Raw genomic sequence first — 21,532 nt, 5'->3', positions numbered from 1 at the left:
AATTCTACTTGTCACTTTTATTTGTGTGGTGGTGTCACCAAACAGCATGACCACACAGCCAAGATCCATGCTGAGGATTTAGTGATTTTCTAGAGTCTATTGAGCACCCAGAGAAGATGGCAGTGAATACTGGCCAGTAGAAAAAGAATTTCATCTTTCATCCTTTTGTCAGCAAAACCTCATCCTCAGCGTGCCAGGGCAAATTCTACTTCCTTGTTTACTGCCCAGAGGCTCTTGACCAGGCTTTACCATGAAATCAACTGGGCAGTTTAAAAAATGACCAGTACTCGGCCCCTCCCTATGAGATTCCAATTAATTGAGCTGGGGTGAGACATGGGCATCAGCAATTTTTAAAAGCTTCTGAGGTGGTTGAACTCTGTACGCGAGCATTGAGAACAGGTGGTGATGCCTTTCCGGCCCACTCTATCGTTCAAACCCCACCTCCTTCCAGCATATTCTGTCTGTGTCATTCATTTGGTACATTCCACGTAGGTTTTGTCCTTTTTATGATTACATATGCATATATTTTGCTTCCTTAGTGATGTATTCCTAATAATACAATAGCCAAGCTTTGTGGAGTACTTACTACGTGTCAGGCATAATACTAGATGCACTACTACTGGCCTTCCATCCCAATGACTATCTGAGGTCCATTTATGACTATCTCCAATTTACAGCATAAGAGAGGTTAAGTAACTAGGTTGAGATCACAAAGCAAGAAGGCAGCAAAGCTGGACTTCAAACTCAACCTCAGAGCCTGAACTCCTGGCCACTCTGCATACTATCGCCTGAAGGTCGAGACTGCCTGATGCTTCCTTGGCCATCAAAAGAGCACTGAGGTAGCTGCCTCCGTGCTTAGCAGACAGGTAGTTTTTGATTGATCGAGTAATGAGGTTTTGTGACTGGGTGAAATGACGAATTCAGGAAATAATCCTGTACATTGATCTAAAAGCAAACTGGGTCTCCGAATTCCAAAGTATACTGAAGTTTTCATTCCTAACTTCTTTTTTTTCAGTTATACATACACATATTTCTATTCTTTTTCAGATTCTTTTCCCATATAGGACATTCCTAACTTCTAAAGTTAATAAACAAGAATTGAATTGATTTCTACCCTATTTATGAATGGCTTTTGAATAGGTAAGATTAAAATACTTTTGTGATGATGGTTATGAGGGCAGTTTAAGATGGTGATTAGCACATAGTGAAAAAGGGCTTTCTGGAAAAGTGAAAAACAAAATGTCTTCTTTGGATTATCAACTTTTCTTTGCTACCCCTTGTGAGTAATTTGGGAAAATATCCTCCTTTCTCAGACTGCAGCAGCCTCAGAAAATAACTTGATTGAATCAAACATACATGTCCGTGTTCTTCTATCATTCACTTAAAGAACAACTGTAAGTGAGGAAAACCATCTTCTTTGAATCCATGTCTTCGCAAATTTGGTCTGACATCTTGGGAAAAGCCTCACTACCCACAGCAGGGGAGGAATGGTCTGGAGATGATTTTGTGGACACCCGGAAAGAACATACTTACCATCACTTGAACCCCAGATGCCCCCAATCTGAAAAGCACGTCGCACAGGACAGAGCAGAAAAAAATTCTAGCCCAGCTTAATTTTATGTCTGAAGGTGAGTCCTAAGTTTTTACGTTTAGAGTGTGTTGATTTAGCCCCTCTTCTCACTCCCGGCTGTGCATTTGCTGGGTGCTGAAGGAGTTAGTTGTACCTGCCTCAAGGGGTCTTCACCCCATTCCAGAGCGGGTTTTGGGGGAAATCACGATTCTCTGGCACTCTCTCTATATATAAATACTGTATATATGGTTCACATACAGACAGCTGTAGAGGAAGATTAGTATCACTCTGGCTAGCTACTACTGGTGACTACGTTCGGTACTCATCTGCTGAAGTAAAGGTAAGTACAGACGGACATAGGTACTACGACAGGCTAAGGGGACAGGATCAAGGCAGGTAGGAGGTGTGTGTGGAGATGGAACTGCAGTGGTTTTTAAGTGTATCAATTGCTTCATGCACGCACAAGGTAATCTCCCACATTTACCCTGCCGTGGAGGGTCACCCATTGCACAAGCAGTCCACTGGCAACTGCCATGACATTCCTTGGGTCGGTGTTAGGAAGCAGGGGCACTGGGAGAAGTCCCATTAGAAGACATGGTACTGGAAGGGCATGCACAGACTATGACAGCAGGTGGCTGACTCATTCGTTTTGGTCACATACCTCTTTCCCCTGCCACGATCAGCCAAGATTGAACGGAAAAACAGGGAGGAAATTTAAATATGCAAATCAGGCATTAGTTGGGATGACTGGCTTTATGGTGTATTATATATTATTTAACTATGCTGTCGATTTTCATCTAGTCACGGGAATGATCATTTTAGGTGCTTCTGACATTACTTTTATCGATGCCCCCTTTTTTCCCCCCTTTGCTGTAGATTTGCTTGGAGGGGAAGAGTGAGCATGAGTACAGTTTTCAAAAAGGCTATTTTAAGAGAGATGATTTTAAATCTCAGTTTTGAAACAAGCAGTGATATAACAGTTTGATCATAATGAAATCTTGGAATCTTTTCTTGGAAGGGTTGGGTTGTTTAAGTCCTTACAGGTTTGGGATTTAGTTAGCCTTGAAATCCCTCAGTTTATAATTATTATCAAAATAATCATTTTGACAGTGGTTTGTAAAAAAAAAAAAAAAAGTAAGCTGAATTTATTTAGATGTATGTTGGAGAATCAACAAGTTGAACAACACAGAATAATCTGTTTCTGTCACTGCGTTTAGCAACCCAGGTCATCTGAGATTAATAAATGAAGACTCTAGGGTGAGTGGGCTAAGTTACGGAGATAAATTCAAAAAGACGGTTCTCGATCCACACACCAAATAAAATAAATCGAAACAACAGTGGTAGCAACAGAAACAACCACAAAAGACCAAAAAGTATTTCATGTGTTCCTGACAATAACCATATGCTGCTTGATAATTATCTTGAAGATATACTCACCTCTTTGGCTTGTTGCTAGAAACATCTGAAAACTCAAGATGAAACGTATATCACGCAACCACTTTTCAGTTGCTTTAAACAACCTCCAAAGACTCCTCCTGCAAAACTGTCACTTTCATTCTCTTTACAAGGCCAGTTAAAAGAAATGGGTGTTAAGGCATCTTATTCACAAAGTTGCTGGTAGAATCAGTTCTGCAACATCATCTAAGGAACAAGAGGCTTTTGCCCATGATGCCCACTTACCTCTGCATGGTGTTCCTCATTCTGCTGAAGAACTTCAATGACTAGTTCAGCAAGACGTATTGTGTCTTCCAGCTTTTTGGCAGGAGTGATTAACCGGCCTACATTTTCTGTAGTACAAGAATTTGTGTTAAAATTCAGCGAAAGCGGCAGGCTAGTTTTGTGGCCATTAGAGCTAGTGGATAAGAAATTTCAAAGAGTTACCCAGTTTTCTGAAAGTTTCATGCAAATGTTAAGTGCCACATAATTAGTAGTGAGCAAACCATAACGTCATTTTATTATCATTATCACCGTCATTATTATAATACATATTAAGAAAAAGCAGTGCTCCAGCTTCCAATTTGCTTATTAAGCTATATTCAGACTATGACAGCCCATTTCAAATTTGGCAACATTTTGTACACATGTTCTTTAAAGACAGCATAAATGGAGTATCTTATATCCCTCTCTAGACAGTGCTCGCGCTTTCTGAGGTGAGAAGGTGTAACAGAAGCTTAGTCTTCATTGCTGCCACGTTTGTCCCTTCACAGTTGATACTACAGCATTGTTTTTCGTTCTAGGTCTGCACGTTTAACAGGTATTGGAAAAAAGCAGATTCAATGGTCTAGCTGTTTTAAATTGCCCAGGGAGGAGACTGAGAATTAACGGACATTCTTGGGCCATTAGGTAGAAGGCAGGATAGAATTTTTAAAAGAGTGTTGGGTGTAGATTATTGGATGAAGTGGTTTGAACCACTGGTTGGTACAGCTGAAATTTTGTCAGTTAGGTGGCAACAATGTACTCTAGTTTTTTCTTTTAGTTTCTACAGTGTTGAAAGGGCTTTGATCACACTCAAGAACAAACTGAACCCTGATTTCTGTTGTATCCTTTATAGAGCTAAATTCATGAATGTTTGCCAGTGTTATTATGTTACCAAAAATTACATTTTTTTTTTCCTGTGGGGGAAAAGAGTAATATTTGAAACATAAAGGTTTTCTTAGCCAATGAAATGGCCTGAATTCAACCAGTCTAAACTCACAGGGGAGCTTGTAGCTCATGCTCAGACCCCTTCAAACCCTGATGCCTGAGTCATTTAGAGCCCATGGGTGTAACGGCAATACAGATCCTTGAGCACGATTCCACTAGGGGGATATATATATGCACAAAAGGACTGCTGAAACTTATTTTAATCTCTTCATCTGAAGCAGGTGTGTTTTGGCTTCAGGATTTTTCTGGTTAAAGATTACTCAATACTTCACAGGAAGGGTCGGTTTGTTGTTGCTGGTTTGGTTTTGCGTGGTGTGGGGTGGGAAACGAAATCGTAGAGATTGTGAATTAAAAAAACAAACAAACAAGCAGCTCCTCATAATTTTTTCCTTGTGCATTTGTTAAACAGGTGATGAACATGTCGGATGATTAGTAATCTACGATTTAGCAACGAAAAAGAAAAATTCTGTGAAACACTGTGCAAATGGAGTGGTCCAGTCAATGGGACCTAAGCGTGATGGACCTAAGAGTAAGGTTATTGAGGTGTTGCAAGTTTCTCTCCAACAGAGCCTGAATTCTGGTGTAACACTGGGCTTTGTGGACTCAGGCCAATGGAATGCTCCATTGTCTCTGCCAGCCTCAGCTGGAAATGTGGCTGCATAAAAGGTTAGGACATGAAGGTGGGAGCTGTGGGGAAATAAATATGCAGATTAGGCAGAGAACCTCCAACACTCAGAGTAAGGAAATGTGCAGTGTTTAGGGACTGACAGCTCACTGCCTGGTCTGGAGCAATAAATATTTGGAGAAAGAATGAGTGACAAGATTGATTTCTATGCTTTTGGGGCACCTGGTCTGTTTATAATTTCATAAGTGGACTATCATAATTCTGTTAGTAGACTTTCAGGCATTTCTACAAACATACTGTGTATATATGTTGGGGTAATATGTGTAGAGTGAGGTATTTGCATTTTGATAGTAAATATGCATAGGCTACTATTTTTTTTGTTAGTTGATATTCACATTTACACATCAATTTGCAAATTCCTCATCCTATGCTTATTACCCATTTGACACATACACCCACATACACACATCACACACTTACATACATCTTCTAGGAAGCAGACAAGCCTGCACGTTAATACAAATCTGCAGAAAATCCCACTTGGGGCACATCTTTGAAATCTCTTACTTTCAAAATAGAGAACGTTGTCCTTTCAGGTGGAACACTCACCAAATCTAGGGGAATTCTATCTGTCCATGACATATGGTGTAGAAATGGAAATCACATCAGTATTTTTATGTACTTTTATTTAGAAGCTGTGAATGATTTTTGTCTTTGGAGAAATCCAAGATGCGTAAGCTAGGATCACCTGAAGATTTGTTTTAATATGCAGTGCTCTTAGATTGACTACCATATATATCAATAGATACACATAAAGTGCACATGCGCACGCAGTCTTTCTGTGAGTGTGTACACATGCACGCAGATATGTGTATGCCTGATGTATATATACAGACAGTATGTTTAATAAAACCTTTTGCCACTTTGCTTTAACGTGCAACCATTTAAAGTCAGCAGGTTAAGTATCCTTGAACCTAGAACGTTTGATCTTCCAATGAACCCATGTAGCCAGACTTTCATTTATTATTAATTGGCTGCAATTCCATTATCTGCAGATCAAGCTACTTTATTGTGACACAACTGTAATTTCCTCTTCACCTGCACTGTTAACTCACTAGCTAGTAAAAATGGTACAAAAAGCAACTTCTTTAAGATGTTGTCTTTAAAGAAAATATTGTGCAAAATCCTCTAGTCCCTCCTCCCTCCCCCCCCCCAACAGAGGTCAAGGAGAAATTTGTGCTTAGAAACGATTTTTTTGGGTCACATCTGCTGTCTGCAATATCTGGAAATGTACTGCAATACTCCTATCACCCAATCTTGTACTAGCTGGAGCACTGACGAAGGGGAACTAAAAATACAATATACTTGGTAAACATTTCATACAACAGAATTGAAGCTCATAACATAGAAAAAAAATTGTCATGCAAAATGTTATGCAACAATGTTATTTTGTGCTGACATTGAGGTTTGAAAATGTTGCATATGTCAGACAGAGCTGGACAAAAAAAAAAAAAAAAAAAAATGTGGACACTGGGAAATAAATGCTCTCTTTTCGAGTCTCTCAAAACCTACAGTGTCAAACTCCAGAGTCTGAGCCTCAGGTTAGTATGCTAAACAAAATTTCCAGAGGAATGAACGAAAAAAGCAAACTAAACCAGAAAGCTGTCGAATAAAGGAAAGGTAGAAGTTTACAGTACTAGATTTGGGCCTAGGCATGCCTTTGAGCCTCTGATATAACATGCTGGTCTGCATGTGGGTGGGTGGAGAAGGCCCAGGAGGAGGGGGAGCTGCTCGGGTAGGTGAAGAGAGGTGGTAAAAAAGTAAAGAGACAAAGTGACTGTCACGAAGGATGACAATTAAGATGACAAACTCTGAGAAGAACAAACAAACAGGCAAAAACGATCAAACACGAATGGAGAGCTGCTGCTTCCTTGGCGTGACTGCAACGTTACAGAAGTGTGACGCTGTTTGACGAGGGACGGGACTCTTACCAGCACCCTCAGCACCACCGTACTGAGACACTCAGAAGCGGAATGCAAATCCTGGATGCCTTCATCCAGATGGATGCGCATGAATGATGGTGGCGGCATCATTGACCGAAAGAAGATAGACGTTTTGTACAATAAAGAACACCTATATGTTAAGAGCTGCTTCCTCCTTCCAGGTGACCAGAAACAGCCCTCGACGTTGACATAATTGGAGGATCTGGCTTCTAATCCCCAGGATGTGACTTAACTTCCTATGGAACCTTGTACCTTCTACTTAAGCCTCTCTGTGCGTCAGCTTCCTCCTCTACAAATTGAGACTATTAACATCTTTTTTTGTGTACCTTGCAGGGTTGTGGATAAGAACAAACAAAACAGTGCATGGGATGGATCTCTGGAAAGCTTCAGGTGCCTACAAATGTTCACTGTTATCTCCTACATTGTGAGAAGGCAGGAATTAATTGCTTTGCAAAAGCAGATGAAGAGCCGTTATTAGTTCAAGTGAGCTCGGGAATATTCTTGCTCCCTTTGTGGAATTTCAACGTGTCAAAATCTGTCATTTGGGGGGGAAAATGTGTGGTATCTGATTGTTTCCAGCTCATTTAATTATTTTCAACTTGGAGTTCTCATGGCTTTTATATTGTGGGTTGAATCATATATAAAAACTTGCCAGCTTATCAAATATGTTACTTGCTATTCCAAATGTTAGAATACGGTAATCAGCACTTGACCCATCTGTCATGTGGTTTACAATATCAGCAGAGCAAACATCCTGTAACAATAGCCTCTCCTTCAACACAGGCACTGACACTATCAGCTTCTGCAATTCTCTTTAATGAGTGTCTCATTAACCTCAGACCTGGTCCTTTCTAATGGTTCTCGTTTATAGAGCAATCTGTATGGTGATTGCCAAGTTTGCTTCTTGGTTTGCTTGAATTTTTCAACTGGGAGAATGCATTTTACTGCAGGCTTACAGGAAATGCAACTCTAGCACCATTAATTTTAAAAAAAATATGAGAAATAAGGATAAATATAATATTCTGGAAAAACCATCTCTTAAAAGCAAAAGTTCACGTCGTTCTTTTCTTGTGGGATCACCTCAATGTTTGAAACGAAAGACCAAAAAAAAAAAGAAAAATCTATTCACTATTCTCCTCTTACTTAAATCTTTTGTTTGGGAATGACTGCGTGTAAATAGAATTTTTAAAAAATCAGTTTTAACTGACAGCTATATAAAGGAAGGCAACTACTAATCTCCTCTTTATAAAAAGGTACTCCACATTTTACGTTTTGTTAAAATCTGGTCCCCACCTATAGCTGGGCGGAAAGTTGGGTGCATCTCTGGTAACACCTTCTTCTGGCTCTCTGAATGCGTATTACTTGAGTGTGCAATTCTTAGGGAAACTCCTCATTTATTCTTCCCAGATAACAGAACCTGTGTAAACCACTTGATATGGTGCTTTATAAAACAATGACATGTCCCCAGGCTGAACCATAACCGGCGAGGCAGCAGACACATATTTCAGCTCAATGGGTCTTGATGAAAATTCGTAAAGGGATTCCCTCCTGCCAACTGTCTGTCCAGAATTCTGACAGTGAGGTTTGCCACCATAGAAAAACAAGCTCCCTATTTTTTCCCCCTCACAGAGCAAAACAAAAACATCATACCTTGGTTTCCAACTTCATTTACCCAATTACCATTGCTCATGTTTACACAATTAAATCTGCTTGGCTTCCAGAGAGGGAGTTAAATGTGACTGCAGAAAAATAAAAAGAGAATTCCTCTGCAGCCTCAGCTAAGCCAAGGAAGAGAGGCATCCAGGAGTGAGAGGCTCTCCAATTAGCCCTTAAATAACCTGACCGTCTCTGTTCCAGCAAGTGGATTGCCAGTCCCTGAAATATCATAGGAAAGATGGATATGGTTGATGGAAAGCCCACTTACAACCAAGTTCCAACCTATTTATGTGTTGCTGAAGATGCCAGTGTTTGTATTACACTATTACTAAAAATAACTAGCCTGGAGCAATTCACTAGGATTTGGGGGTAGGGGTGGATGAAAGCTAGAGTAGGAACAGAATGCTAAGCAGATAGCCACAACACGCTCTCCAGAGCACTCTGCCTCCCTCAAATGATGGCTCCGCGGACCATACATTTAGCGCAGGGCTATAATTCAACATAATTTCTTTAGTGGGGCATGCCATCATATACACTTGATTCCCTGTATCTTCATCACTCTCTTTCAGAAGATTCCATCTTTAGGACAGTATAAACTGTATGGTAATAAAGACCAGCGGATGAATCATGGATCGTTTTCGCTACTCTTTTCATTGCAACCATCTTTGTCTCTTCCCCATAAGGACATGGGCGGCATGGCCTGTCCATTCTATCTCTAACATGTCTCCTGATCTTATCTCCCACTGTACGAGATCGTGTGCCCACACTCTTGCTGTGGGGGGGTAGATATGCAACTCAAGTCTCATCACCTCCACCTCAACTGTTGCTAAAGACTCCAAGCCAGCATTTAGTTCCTTCCGTCCCCTGTAGTTCATTGATCACGCGGCGTCCATGCTGATCTCCATAAAGCACACATCTGAACCCGTCATACTCCTGCTCAAAAGCCTTTAAGAGCCTTCCCTCCTCTCCCCACCAAAAAGAGTTATGCCTTCATAACACAGGCTCAACTCCTCTGTTGATAGCTCTACTTGAACACTTATGGCCCCTTAATAATGGCCAATTATAGGTATGTTTGTCTTCCCCTAAGCCCAAAGAATTCTTTATTTCTAGGGGTTAGAACAGTACCTGGCCCAGGGCATGTCCTCAAATATTGGTGGAAGAAAATCCTCAGTGGATCCTGCCCAATGGTGTGCTTTCATGGAAAACCAAATACTCTGTGGTTGCCATGTGCCTAAAAACTATACAGCAACTTTTATCTCTTACCCAAAGCCCCTGGTTACTTAACAAATGCATTAAGCTGAATTGCTGAATAGTAAACATTATAACTCAAACCTCCAAACCAGAGAACAACTTCAGGTGTCTTAATGTGATGAAAAAATGATTTAAGATAAATAAAATTATTTGTATTTAAATTAAAATAAATTATATCCACGAGAAAGAAATAATGCTATTATAATATTTTCTTTCTCCAATTTCGTATCTTTGTATCCCAAGTCAGGCTTTGTCCCTGAGACTGAGATGCTGCACCCAATAAAAGTAAAGTTAATTCTGGATAGACACAGTAGTGGACATCTCTTATTCTTGTATGTGCAGTCGCCTTGCTCAGAAATGCCTCTCCTCCACTCCATGTGGGTCTAGTGGGAATGCAAGCAATAAATCCTACAGGGACAGTCATGTGAGCCAAGCCAGGCCAACCACAGCATCCCAACACCACCATGGGTATTGTGATTGGCTCAGGGATTAACATGTGACCCTAGCTGGGCCAATGAGACTGTCCTCTGGAATTGTATATAGTTTCATAGGGAGGAAAGTTCTTTTTCCTCCAGAGTCATTGGCTAGGATAAAAAGCTGGTGCTATCTGTGGCTATGTTGCTCCCAACCTCTCCTACAATGACCCTCCGTCACATTAAAGAAGGCTGTCAACAGTTGGAGAGATCAAAACAAACTAAAAGTCTTTATTTCTGAGCCCAATCCCTCCATGCATTTCCTAGCTACCTAGACCAAAGATGACCTTTCCTTGCTTAAGCTATTTAAGGTTGCTGTTGTTGTTGTTTTTGAGCACTTGCTCTAGCAAGAATACTGATTTAATAGTACTATTAAATATTCACCCAGCCCCCAAATAGACTTTCACATATATGGCCACAAGCTCTCTGGGACAGGATCTTGGGCCATCTGGAAGGGTGATGAGCAGAGGCAAACACTTCGACAAGGCCCAGGGACATCCCAGACAGTTCTTCTTGAGGAACCAGTCCTTTACCTCCATGACATCCTCCTCCCTGCCATGCATCAAAGACCCTGGCCTAGGTGAACTCCCCATGTGTTGCATTCCTGCAGCATCTTGCATCTCCCTCTACACAACAGTCACCAGATGAAATTACTTGTTTTATGCCTGTGTTCTCCAGTTTATTTGGAGCTCCCCAAGGGTAGGGACCTCGGGTGCTTTTCCTCATTGCTCCCTCCCCTGGTGCCTGGCACAGGTCCTGGAACTTAGTGGGTGTTTAACAAATATATGTGGAACTATAGTGCAATGTTTTATTTTGAAATTCATGATAAAGAGATAAATCAGCTGCCTCTTCTATTCTGCTGACACCCAAACTGCAACCCCTGCCTCAGTGGCTTCAGCATCACCTGAGAGTTTGTCAGATTTCCAGGCTCCACACCAGATCTGCCAAATCAGAAGCTACGTCTTAACAAGATCCCCAGAGATTTGTCTAAGCATCAAATTTTGAGAAGTGTTGTTTTATATTCCATTTCTGAAATCAAATAATATATCTATATTTTGGATTTGGAGGTTTCCTTTTAAATAACAATACACAAATAATAACATATAATTTTATGTTTATAATAATAACATATATAAAATTATACCTCTAGAGATAGACAGATAGATAGATAGTAATGGGTGCTTACCATATGCCAGGCACTGTGTTAAGAGCTTTGCTTGGAATATGTGTTTTAATCTTTGCAACAACCCTTTGGGAGGAGGAACCATTATTAACCTCTTTGACAGAAGACAAAAGGGAGACTTAAACTCATTGGAGCCAAGACTGTGATTTAAATTTTCGGTATAACAGATCCTGAGTGCTCAGGCTGGTCCTGGGGTACTGTCTTCTTGGAGCTGTACGTTTCGGATTCTAGTGTGTGGACGCCTGGCTTCTTCAGCTGTCACACTGGAAGCGACGCCGGTTACTAAATTGTGAGTGGGGCCAGTATCTCTTGGCTAAAAGACAAGGCAGCCTGGTGGCAGGGGCTGGAGGGGAGTGGGTATGTGTGAAGGCCCTAAACAGTGTGCAGGACCCCAGGCTAGAGTCACTCACTGCCCATCTTATTTTGAAACTGGCTTCTTTTCTCTAAGCCTTGGTTTCCCCACCTGTCAAATGAAGCTTTGGGATTCAGGGATTGCAAAACCCCTTTGTGGTGATATAATTTTATCATTAATAATCACAGGTGTTTCATAGTATAGAAGTTGAAAGTGTGGGCTTTGGAATTAGGCTTGTGTTCAAATTCTGTCTCTACAACTAACCAGCTATGAGGCCTTGGACCCAGTTACTTAACATCTATTTCTATTTCTCTGTATTTCCACAGATAACAGAGTGATTTCTTATTTCATGGAGTGTAAGAAGCACATTTTAACATTTCTGAAATTGGAAGCATCTTACATTTGATGGTGTGTCACAATTTAGTTGGCAGCATTATTTTATTCTTAGGAGTACATAAATTAATGGTGTGTCTTATAATTGATGGCTTTTAGATTCAATGAAATATGGTAACAAAATACTTATCTCATAGAATTGTTGTGAAAATTAAATGAGATATGCATGTATCTACTTGGCACATACTAAATTCTCAATAAATGACAGTTGTTATCATGATTATGATCGGCAGCATGTCTTTTTCTTTTCTGGTAGAAGAGACATTAGTTTCATATTTATTGATTTGTGGCATATTTTTAACACATCCTCTCTTCCTCCAAGATCTTCCTTGGTGAGAGTGTTTGAAACATGTTTCTCCTTGCCCTCCTCATTTTTTATAAAGTATAGATGAGATACTAGTCTACAGAATAATTTTGGCTTGGAAACCCTGATTTGTGTATCACTAAAACAAGAAGGATGAAAAGAAAAACATTTAGTCCCTGTGTATAAGATATGAAGCATGAGATGGTCCTCAATTTAGGATTTTAGGATGGCCTGGACCTTGCTGAGATAGATTTGCCCTCACTGGTTTCTTGGGTGGGTGACCCCATACTGTGTGTGGTGAGTATCACAATCTTGCTTGTCCCCTTTTTCTCCTTCTACTGGACTTGAACCTATAAGAAGTTTGATGGAGATGGGAAAAAATACAGAAACTCAACACTACAGAATCTGCTTGGAAGTCCTTTGGATGGATTTGGCTTGCTCTAGAAGGTTTCTGTCACTTGGGAAGAAAAGAAAAATCTTCAGTTCCTTGGCAATCTCAGGGAATCTCAACTGTCCTCATAAGACTTCGCAGGGGAAAGATTCTGGCAATTATCTGGTCCCAGAAAGGACTGCTCTGTTTTTTGGTGGTCTTCCTGAATTAAAAGTTGTATACTTTTGAATGTATCCACTGAGTGAAAGGGTATTATCCAATTGCCCGTCACATTAGCTGGAAAGACTGCATGGTGGAAAGAAACAAAAAAAAAGCATGGTGTTTGAATTTAAATGATCTGGGTTAAAATCCTGCTGGAAAATGTCATTTATCCTTTCCAAATCTCAGCTTCCTCACCTGTAAGAGGGGCAATAATGAAGCACTCTCCATGGGACTAAGGTAAAGAATGAAGAAGATCACCATGTAAAGTCCTTAGCACAGTGCTTGGGCCCATGGGTACACTGTCTGTCTGTCTGTCTATCTATCTATCTAATTTTGCAAATCCTTGCCATATTTGAAGGAAAAATTGTTTTATTTCAAGTTCCAGTAGAACTGTTCCGATGCTCATAAAATTATGCAAGTATTTAGCCAAGAACTGAGGCAAAACAGCAATAGTAGTGTAGACTTTCTCAGAGCTTGCTGGGTTCACGATGTGTGATGGTTTAAATGGAAATGTATTTAAAATAATAGAATTCAATTACAGGAGTCACAGCTTTTCTCTTGTAGAGTTAACAGCCTTTTATATATTTTTTCTTGAGATACTGTAATTAAACTGAACATTTAATTTCTAATAATGCTACCAGACAGAAAGCATAAGCCCACCAAAATGCCATCTGCAGAGTCCCGGAGCCTTGCAAAACACAGCCTGACCGAAGGACTCTGCAAGCTGTCTGTATTTCACCCCGATTTGTACATGTAACTCCAGCTGTGCCGGGCCACCTGCACGCATTCAGTTTTGCATACCTATCCAGCGATTCAAGCTTTGTTTCCCTCGAAGGAAATTGAAAAGGGAGGGGGAGGGTAAGAAAAAAGATGTAAAGATCGGGAAAGAAGTGATTATGATTTCGATTATGACTGAGATCTACTTTGCCAAGAAGAGGCCTTAGATGTACCAAGTTTCAAACGCAACTCTGCTTTGACCTTAACTTTTAGGTCCAGTTTTACTCTCTTCCTCCTCCTGCATCCTTTCTCTCCATCCCAGCCAGTATGATTTTTCTGGAGTGCAAAACACCAAGCCGCCGTCCCCGTGCTTGAAGAGCTTTCAATGGCTCTATATCACCTTTGGAAGTGAGACATGTGGGATTTTTCTTGCGAAAAATCTACATGCAAAAGTTGGTATAGGACTTCCCTGGTGGCACAGTGGTTGAGAGTCCACCTGCTGATGCAGGGGACACGGGTTCGTGCCTCAGTCCGGGAAGATCCCACATGCCGCGGAGCGGCTGGGCCCGTGAGCCATGGCCGCTGAGCCTGCGCGTCCAGAGCCTGTGCTCCGCAACGGGAGAGGCCACAACAGTGAGAGGCCCGCATACCGCAAAAAAAAAAAAAAAAAAAAAAAAAAAAAAGGTGGTACAAAGCCAGCTGAAAACCCTTTGGACCATGGGAGACAGTCTGAACTCTGTATTATGATGGCACGTAAATGTCTTGGAGATCTTGCCTCCTGCGTCTGTTGCCATCCTCAGCACCCACTCCTGCCATCATTTCACCCTGCTTTGCAGCCACATCGAATTATGGAGTAGTTCAGAGTGTGGCCTCTAACTGGCCTCAGATGCTGCCTCTGCTGACTTTTTTTTTTAAACATTTTTATTGGAGTATAATTGCTTTATAATGGTGTGTTAGTTTCTGCTGTATAAGCAAGTGAATCAGCTATACATATACATATATCCCCATATCTCCTCCCTCTTGCGTCTCCCTCTCATCCTCCCTATCTCACCCCTCTAGGTGGTCACAGAGCACGGAGCTGATCTCCCTGTGCTATGCGGCTGCTTCCCACTAGCTATCTATTTTGCATTTGGTAGTGTATATATGTCAATGCTACTATCTCACTTTGTCCCAGCTTACCCTTCCCCCTCCCCGTGTCCTCAAGTCCATTCTCTACATCTGCGTCTTTATTCCTGTCCTGCCACTATGTTCTTCAGAACCATTATTTTGTTTTTTTAGATTCCATATATATGTGTTAGCATACGGTATTTGTTTTTCTATTTCTGACTTACTTCACTCTGTATGACAGTCTCTAGGTCCATCCAACTCACTACAAATTACTCAATTTCGTTTCTTTTAATGGCTGAGTAATATTCCATTGTATATATGTGTCACATCTTCTGTATCCATTCATCTCCCGATGGACACTTAGGTTGCTTCCATCTCCTGGCTATTGTAAACAGAGCTGCAAAGAACATTGTGGCACATGACTGTTTTTGAATTATGGATTTCTCAGGGTATATGCCCAGTAGTGGGATTGCTGGGTGGTATAGTAGTTCTATTTTTAGTTTTTTAAGGAACCTCCATACTGTTCTCCATAGTGGCTGTACCAATTTACATTCCCACCAACAGTGCAAGAGAGGGTTCCCTTTTCTCCACACCCTCTCCGGCATTTACTGTTTGTAGATTTTTTGATGATGGCCATTCTGACCAGTATGAGGTGATACCTCATTGTGGTTTTGATTTGCATTTCTCTAATGATTAGTGATGTTGAGCATCCTTTCATGTGTTTGTTGGCAATCTGTATATCTTCTTTGGAGAAATGTCTTTTTAGGTCTTCTGCCCATTTTTGGATTCGGTTGTTTGTTTTTTGATATTGAGCTGCATGAGCTGCTTGTATATTTTGGAGATTAATCCTCTGTTGGTTGATTCGTTTGCAAATATTTTCTCCCATTCTGAGGGTTGTCTTTTCGTCTTGTTTATGGTTTCCTTTGCTGTGCAAAAGTTTTTAAGTTTCATTAGGTCCCATTTGTTTATTTTTGTTTTTCTTTCCATTTCTCTAGGAGGTGGGTCAAAAAGGATTTTGCTGTGATTTATGTCATGGAGTGTTCTGCCTATGATTTCCTCTAAGAGTTTGATAGCGTCTGGCCTTACACTTAGGTATTTAAACCATTTTGAGTTTATTTTTGTGTACGTTGTTAGAGAGTGTTCTAATTTCATTCTTTTACATGTAGCTGTCCAGTTTTCCCAGCACCACTTATTGAAGAGGCTGTCTTTTCTCCATTGTATATTCGTGCCTCCTTTATCAAAAATAAGGTGACCATATGTGCATGGATTTATCTCTGGGATTTTTGTCCTGTTCCATTGATCGATATTTCTGTTTTTGTGCCAGTACCATACTGTCTTGGTTACTGTAGCTTTGTAGTATAGTGTGAAGTCCAGGAGCCTGATTCCTCCAGCTCCGTTTTTCTTTCTCAAGCTTGCTTTGGCTATTTGGGGTCTTTTGTGTTTCCACACAAACTGTGAAATTTTTTGTTCTAGTTCTGTGAAAAATGCCAGTGGTAGTTGGATAGGGATTGCACTGAATCTGTAGATTTCTTTGGGTAGTATAGTCATTTTCACAATGTTGATTCTTCCAATCCAAGAACAAGGCATATCTCTCTATCTGTTTGTATTATCTTTAATTTCTTTCATCAGTGTCTTATAGTTTTCTGCATACAGGTCTTTTGGCTCCTTAGGTAGGTTTATTCCTAGATATTTTATTCTTTTTGTTGCAATGGTAAATGGGAGTGTTTTCTTGATTTCACTTTCAGATTTTTCATCATTAGTGTATAGGAATGCCAGAGATTTCTGTGCATTAATTTTGTATCCTGCTACTTTACCAAATTCATTGATTAGCTCTAGTAGTTTTCTGGTAGCATCTTTAGGATTCTCTATGTATAGTATCATGTCATCTGCAAACAGTGACAGCTTTACTTCTCCTCTTCCGATTTGGAATCCTTTTATTTCTTTTTCTTCTCTGATTGCTGTGGCTAAAACTTCCAAAACTATGTTGAATAATAGTGATGAGAGTGGGCAACCTTGCCTTTTTCCTGATCTTCGTGGAAATAGTTTCAGCTTTTCACCATTGAGAGCGATGTTGGCTGTGGGTCTGTCATATATGGCCTTTATTATGTTGAGGAAAGTTCCCTCTATGCCTACTTTCTGGAGGGTTTTTATCATAAATGAGTATTGAATTTTGTTGAAAGCTTTTTCTGCATCTTGAGATGATCATATGGTTTTTCTCCTTCAATTTGTTAATACGGTGTATCACATTGATTGATTTGCATATATTGAAGGATCCTTGCATTCCTGGGATAAACCCCACTTGATCATGGTATGATCCTTTTAATGTGCTGTTGGATTCTGTTTGCTAGTATTTTGTTGAGGATTTTTGCATCTATGTTCATCAGTGATATTAGCCTGTAGTTTTCTTTTATTGTGGCACCTTTGTCTGGTTTTGGTATCAGGGTTCTGGTGGCCTCATAGAATGAGTTCGGGAGTATTCCTCCCTCTGCTATATTTTGGAAGAATTTGAGAAAGATAGGTGTTAGCTCTTCTCTAAATGTTTGATAGAATTCACGTGTGAAGCCATCTGGTCCTGGGCTTTTGTTTGTTGGAAGAGTTTTTTTTTTTTTTTTTTTTTTTTTTTTGTGGTACGCGGGCCTCTCACTGTTGTGGCCTCTCCCGTTGTGGAGCACAAGCTCCGGACGCGCAGGTTCAGCGGCCATGGCTCACGGGCCCAGCCGCTCCGCGGCATGTGGGATCTTCCTGGATTGGGGCATGAACCCGTATCGCCTGCATCAGCAGGCGGATTCGCAATCACTGCGCCACCAGAGAAGCCGTGGAAGATTTTTATTCAGTGCTTGTGATTGATCTGTTTATATTTTCTATTTCTTCCTGGTTCAGTCTTGTAAGGTTGCGCTTTTCAAAGAATTTGTCCATTTCTTCCAGGTTGTCCTTTTTATTGGTATTTTATTGGCATAGAGTTGCTTGTAGTAATCTCTCGTGATCCTTTGTATTTCTGCAGTGTCAGTTGTTACTTCTCCTTTTTCATTTCTACTTCTATTGATTTGAGTCTTCTCCCTTTTTTTCTTGATGAGTCTGGTTTATCAATTTTGTTTATCTTCTCAAAGAACCAGCATGTAGTTTTATTGATCTTTGCTATTGTTTCCTTCATTTCTTATTCATTTATTTCTGATCTGATCTTTATGATTTCTTTCCTTCTGCTAAATTTGGGTTTTTTTTGTTCTTCTTTCTCTAATTGCTTTACGTGTAATGTTAGCTTGTTTATTTGAGATGTTTCTTGTTTCCTGACGTAGGACTGTATTGCCATAAACCTCCCTCTTAGAACTGCTTTTGCTGCATGCCATAGGTTTTGGGTTGTCATGTTTTCACTCTCATGTGTTTCTAGGTATTTTTTGATTTCCTCTTTGATTTATTCAGTGATCTCTTGGTTATTTAGGAGTGTATTGTTTAGCCTCCATGTGTTTGTATTTTTCACAGATTTTTTTCCTGTAATTGATATCTAGTGTCATAGCGTTGTGGTTGGAAAAGATACTTGATACAATTTCAATTTTCTTAAATTTACTGAGGCTTGATTTGTGACCCAAAATATGATCTATCCTGGAGAATGTTCCATGAGCACTTGAGAAGAAAGTGTATTCTGCTGTTTTTGGATGGACTGTCCTATAAATATCAATTAGGTCCATTTTGTTTAATGTATCATTGAAAGCTTGTGTTTCCTTATTTATTTTCATTTTGGATGATCTGTCCATTGGTGAAAGTGGGGTGCTAAAGTCCCCTACTATGATTGTGTTACTGTTGATTTCCCCTTTTATGGCTGTTAACATTTGCCTTATGTATTGAGGTGCTCCTGTGTTGGGTGCATAAATGTTTTTAATTGTTATATCTTCTTCTTGGATTGATCCCTTGATCATCATGTATTGTCCTTCTTTGTCTCTTGTAATAGTCTTTATTTTAAAGTCTATTTTGTCTGATATGAGAATTGCTACTCCAGCTTTCTTTTGATTTCCATTTGCATGGAATATCTTTTTCCATCCCCTCACTTTCAGTCTATACGTGTCCCTAGGTCTGAAGTGGGTCTCCTGTAGACAGCATATATACGGGTCTTGTTTTTTATCCATTTAGCCAATCTATGTCTTTTGGTGGGAGCATTTAATCCATTCACATTTAAGGTAGTTACCAATATGTATGTTCCTATTACCATTTTCTTAAATGTTTTGGGTTTGTTATTGTAGGTCTTTTCCTTCTCTTGTGTTTCCTGCCTAGAGAAGTTCCTTTAGCATTTGTTGTAGAGTTGGTTTGGCGGTGCTGAATTCTCTTAGCTTTTGCTTGCCTGTAAAGGTTTTAATTTCTCCATCGAATCTGAATGAGATCCTCGCTGGGTAGAGTAATCTTTGCTGTAGGTTTTTCCCTTTCATCACTTTAAATATGTCCTGCCATTCCCTTCTGGCGTGCAGAGTTTCTGCTGCAAGATCATCTGTTAACCTTATGGGGATTCCCTTGTATGTTAGTTGTTGCTTTTCCCTTGCTACAATTTAATTGTAGTTAATTTTTGATAGTTTGATTAATATGTGTCTTGGCATGTTTCTCCTTGGATTTATCCTGTATGGGACTCTCTGCCCTTCCTGGACTTGTTTCACTATTTCCTTTCCCATATTAAGGAAGTTTTTAACTATAATCTCTTCAAATATTTTCTCAGTCCCTTTCTTTTTCTCTTCTTCTTCTGGGACCCCTATAATTTGAATGTTGGTGCATTTAATGTTGTCTCAGAGGTCTCTGAGACTGTCCTCAATTCTTTTCATTCTTTTTAAAAATTCTGCTCTGCAGTAGTTATTTCCATTATTTTATCTTCCAGGTCACTTATCCATTCCTCTGCCTCAGTTATTCTGCTATTGATTCCTTCTAGAGAATTTTTAATTTCATTTATTGTGTTGTTCATCATTGTTTGTTTGCTCTTCAGTTTTTCTAGGTCCTTGTTAAATGTTTCTTGTATTTTCTCCATTCTATTTCCAAGATTTTGGATCACCTTTACTATCATTACTCTGAATTCTTTTTCAGGTAGACAGCCTATTTCCTCTTCATTTATTTGGTCTGGTGGGTTTTTACCTTGCTCCTTCATCTGCTGTGTATTTCTCTGTCTTCTCATTTTGCTTAACTTACTGTGTTTGGGGTTTCCTTTTCACAGGCTGCAGGTTTGTAGTTGTCATTGTTTTTGGTGTCTGCTCCCAGTGGGTAAGGTTGATTCAGTGGGTTATGTAGGCTTCCTGGTGGAGGGGACTAGTGTCTGTGTTCTGGTGGATGAGGCTGGTTCTTGTCTTTGTGGTGGGCAGGACTGCATCTGGTGCTGTGTTTTGGGGTGTCTGTGACCTTAGTATGATTTTAGGCAGCCTCTCTGCTAATGGGTGGGGTTATGTTCCTGTCTTGCTAGTTGTTTGGCATAGTGTGTCCAGCACTGTAGCTTGCTGGTCATTGAGTGGAGCTTGGTGTCAGCATTGAGATGGAGATCTCTGGGAGAGGTCTCGCCGTTTGATATTACGTGGGGCCGGGAGGTCTCTGGTGGACCAGTGTCCTGGACTCTGCTCTCCCACCTCAGAGGCTCAGATCTGACACCGGCCAGAGCACCAAGACCCTGTCAGCCACATGGCTCAGAGAAAAAGGGAGGAAAAAAAGAAAAGAAAGAAAGAAAGAAAATAAATAAATATAATAAAATTATTAAAATAGAAAAAAATTATTAAAAATAAATAAAAAAGTAATTTAAAAAAGAGAGAGAAAGAAAGAAGAGAGCAACCAAACCAAAAGACACATCCACCAATTATAAGCAGAGCTAAAAACTATACTAAAAAACAAACAAACAAAAAAACTGTACAGCCAGAACCCCAGGACAAATGGCAAACGCAAAGCTATACAGACAAAGTCACACAAAGCATACACATACACACTCACAAAAAGAGAAAAAGGAAAAAATATATATATTTAAAAAAAAAGAGAGCAACCAAATCAATAAACAAATCTAACAATGATAATAAGCTCTAAATACTAAACTAAAATAAACATAAAACCAGAAACAAATTAGATGCAGAAAGCAAACCCCAAGGCTACAGTTGCTCCCAAAGTCCACCGTCTCAATTTTGGGATGATTCGTTGTCTATTCAGGTATTCCACAGACGCAGGGTACAGCAAGTTGACCGTGGAGATTTAATCTGCTGCTCCTGAGGCTGATGGGAGAGATTTCCCTTTCTCTTCTTTGTTTGCACAGCTCCTGGGGGTCAGCTTTGGATTTGGCCCCACCTCTGTGTGTAGGTCGCCTGAGGGCATCTTTTGGGAAGTCTGAGGTCTTATGCCAGCGTTCAGTAGGTGTTCCTTAGGAGCTGTTCCACATGTAGATGTAGTTTTGATGTATTTGTGGGGAGGAAGGTGATCTCCATGTCTCACTCCTCCACCATCTTGAAGGCCTGCCCAACTATTTTTCTTTTTGTTCTTTTTTTTTCCCCTGAGGACCTAGGCGCTGACCACATCATGTGCTCAGGCCGTCACGTGCCTGGGCACCCCAGCCCTGCTTACTCTTAAGAAGACTCTAGCTTCACTTAATCTTCTAGGAGTGTGTTATTTAACCTCTCCATATCTCAGTTTGCTCATCTCTAAAATTGGAATAATAGTAGTAGCTAC

At 40.2% G+C, this 21,532-nt stretch overlaps 1 protein-coding gene across 30 annotated transcripts in view; it reads right to left on the bottom strand.

Annotated features, from left to right (window-relative positions):
* The window catches only part of CADPS (calcium dependent secretion activator), a 783,217-nt gene that overhangs the window by 98,070 nt on the left and 663,615 nt on the right, over positions 1-21,532 (bottom strand). For 16 of the 30 annotated variants that reach the window (XM_049715253.1, XM_049715255.1, XM_049715269.1 and 13 more), the window contains one exon: positions 3,251-3,357. In XM_049715253.1, the coding sequence (XP_049571210.1) occupies positions 3,251-3,357 (107 nt within the window). Of the gene's footprint in view, positions 1-3,220; positions 3,358-21,532 lie in introns of all 30 variants that reach the window. The other 14 variants (XR_007479444.1, XM_049715275.1, XM_049715276.1 and 11 more) reach the window with 1 other exon arrangement.

This window comes from Orcinus orca, chromosome 10, assembly GCF_937001465.1.
Source record: "Orcinus orca chromosome 10, mOrcOrc1.1, whole genome shotgun sequence".
Classification (NCBI taxonomy): domain Eukaryota; kingdom Metazoa; phylum Chordata; class Mammalia; order Artiodactyla; family Delphinidae; genus Orcinus; species Orcinus orca.
Note: the sequence above shows the minus strand (reverse complement) of the source record. Positions and strands in the feature narration are given on the sequence as shown.